At 25.1% G+C, this 3,064-nt stretch overlaps 2 protein-coding genes across 2 annotated transcripts; both read right to left on the bottom strand.

The window, feature by feature from the left end:
• Nucleotides 1–878: 878 nt before the first annotated feature.
• EIN_472010 (actin, putative) lies at nucleotides 879–1,286 on the bottom strand (the record flags this gene model as incomplete). Its single annotated transcript, XM_004255304.1, has 1 exon — nucleotides 879–1,286. One exon carries the CDS (start codon nucleotides 1,284–1,286, stop codon nucleotides 879–881), a length of 408 nt encoding a protein of 135 aa, XP_004255352.1.
• Nucleotides 1,287–1,421: 135 nt separating this feature from the next.
• Nucleotides 1,422–1,940, bottom strand: EIN_472000 (actin, putative; the record flags this gene model as incomplete). Its single annotated transcript, XM_004255303.1, has 2 exons — nucleotides 1,422–1,633; nucleotides 1,667–1,940. 2 exons carry the CDS (start codon nucleotides 1,938–1,940, stop codon nucleotides 1,422–1,424), a joined length of 486 nt encoding a protein of 161 aa, XP_004255351.1.
• Nucleotides 1,941–3,064: the final 1,124 nt, after the last annotated feature.

Genomic DNA, 3,064 nt, shown 5'->3' with positions numbered 1-3,064 from the left:
ATCACTCCAATGAATATGACTTTATTTGGTGTGTTGAAATGTGCAAATATGAGGCTATCGCACTTATCGATTGTTTTATATTATTTGCTGTGTACAATAATATGATCGGAACATATGATTCATATACATATAAATTGAGTATATTTTCTCTTACTACATTGTTATTGGGAGTGTTCAGTTATGGTGTTATTAATGTGATTAAAATGTATTTAATTTTGCCTTTTGTCATTTCGTCGGTTGTTCTCTGTTTATTATTAGCAGATTTGTTTGGTGACACAAATAACAGCATAAACAGTTTCGCTCAAAAAGTGTATTACCACACCAAATCCAAAATGTTGTATTTTCTTTTTATGAAATTTGAAAATTCCAACTTTGATGAATTTCACACGATGCTATTATTGTGGGTAAAAATGAGTATGCTCAGTATTTCAATTTATAACTTGTGGTGTATAACAAACGTTAAATGGTACTTTGATTTTGTATTGATAACACACGTTATATTGTTATGCTTTATAGAGTATATGTATCCAAAATAATAACATACAGAACACTTAACAAACTCAAATACTTTATTAAACTTGATTTGATATTTTTGTTTATATATTAACTGTTTTATCAGTTTCAAAAAGTTACAGTTTATAAAATAGTGCATTAATAACAAATTAATAAATGTAATATTAATCAAATTCTAGTTAACATTCATATTATACATATTATATATATTAATATAATTATATTATATTCAATATTTATTAATTCTGTTTGTATTAATTGCGAATATTTGAAATAAACAAAAAGCAGAAATGTTTTATGGGCAAACTCTGTTGATGATATCTGGTCCACATTCATCATAATCTTTTAATGACACACAAGCAGATTTAAAAGTTGACAAACTTGCAAAGATTTTTGCCACCCATATATACAGCAATATCTCCATTGGGTGGTGCAGTTACATTTATTTTCCTAGATTCTGGTGCAATTTTTGTAAGATCGGTGTTAAATCTTTCGACAAAGCCAGGCATCATTGTGCTTCCATTAGCCAACACAATATTTCCGTACAATTCAGTTCTTAGATTTGGTTCATTATGCATTAAAGAATCATTAGCTTGAACAGCAATACCATTCATATCTTTTCCATATTTATTTGGATTGAATAATTGTTCAGTATATTCAAATCTTTCGGCACCAAGCTTGATTTCTCTTTCATCAGGAAGTTTGTATATCTTTTCGAGTTCGTTTGCTTCTTTTTCCTTTTCTTTTTCAAAGTCTTGAGCAACGTAACACATATTTTCTTTTATTTCATCAAGAATTAATCTTTCATTAAATTCTTTAAAAGTAAATCCCTTTTGGTTTGCAATTTTCTCGATTGAATCGTGAACGTCTTGACCAGCAAGTTCTAAACACGACACACCCTTTTCAATTTATGAACCTTCATAAATTGGTACAAATTGTGTTATTCCATCACCACATTCAACACAATAACCGGTACTTTGACCAGTCGACATCAATGATAATACTGGCTGCGAAACAAGACAAAAATATGGACAATTAAACCCTTCAAACATAGTCATACAAAGATTTTTTCTTGTTGTTTTGGTGTAATTTATTGATTCTGTTAACAAAACTGGTGATTCTTATGAATATTCGATCAAACAATCAAAAATACTATAATGAACAATATAATCAAAATTATCTCGGTCACTAACTAAACCACGTTGGACTGGATATTTCAAATTCATTGAATAACAATTGTGAATAAAATATTTACCAACATAAGTATCTCTTATTGCCTGCCCACAACCATAATACACACATTTTAAGTATCCAACAACACTTTTAAACACTTCTTCAGGTGCTTCTTTATTAGCATATCCGATTTTGGTTTTAAATGAACCAATGTTAAAGATTCCAACATTATCACTCAGTAATTGTTCTGTCATTTAATTACAAACTATTTGATTGTGTGTATAAATATTATTAGTTCGAATATTACACAATGTGCAATTCTTGATATATTATTATTTATTTATAATAAAATGATAAGTGTAATCAATGTAACTAGTGTAATCAACAAAGTTAATTTTTTATGGGATTAGAAATTCATAATAGGGTTCACAAATTAATCAACAACTGTTTGCTTTAGATTGATACAAAATTGTTATTACACTTACTATATATTTATATTTTATCAATTAATTATTAATTGTTGTAATATTAAAATTATAAATACAATTTTTCGTTTCTCGTTCATTTAAATTAAACTTTAGACATGCCTTTAAAAATTTGTTTTTTTGCACTAAAAAAATTTTGGCAAATTAAAATAAAACTCACCTCATCCTTAGAATACTAAAATAGTTTGATAGTAAAAACGTTAAGTTTTGAAACTATTAACAACTGGTTAATTGTTATAGTAAATACATAATATAATAAATCATACAAATTTATTATAACAATATAATAAAATTAACAATAACTTAACTAATGTTTAACCCACAATAATATAATTATGTATTAAATTATGTATTAAATGATATATTATGAAATAGTACATTTTGTCAAAAACAATCAAATAACATTTTATAAAACGAATATTTTCATTTATTAAAACTATATAAGAAATTAATAACAACTAAATATTAATAGTAAAATAAAGTCACAAATAAACCTAAAAAATTAAACTATTAATAAATTATTATTAATCTATAAATTAATAATTTAAATTCGTTCTGAACATAAATTTTTAAAAAAAATTAACAAAAAAACTACATTTTGATATAATTATTAAATAGTAATTTTCATTAATTTGATAACAACAGTTGGTGTATTGGGTTTTACCGTTTATTGCTACACTGGTGATTTAAAAACAGCCTAAAATATTAAAAGTGGTAACTTTACAATGTGTAAAATGTAACATCAAACTAAAAGTTTTAAAAATAATAGTAAAATTAAAAGAATATAACAGTTTACACAAATTTTAGGATTTTACTTGCGACTCACTTAAACGTGTTCATAAGACATTAAATCATTTTTGGTTGACTAAAAATTAACATGAATTAAAAAACTA

The sequence above is a fragment of the Entamoeba invadens genome (genome assembly GCF_000330505.1).
Source record: "Entamoeba invadens IP1 unplaced genomic scaffold scaff_1105074725841, whole genome shotgun sequence".
In the NCBI taxonomy this organism is placed as follows: Eukaryota; Evosea; order Mastigamoebida; family Endamoebidae; genus Entamoeba; species Entamoeba invadens.
The sequence above is the reverse complement of the archived record's forward strand: the minus strand, read 5'-3'. Positions and strand labels throughout refer to the sequence as shown.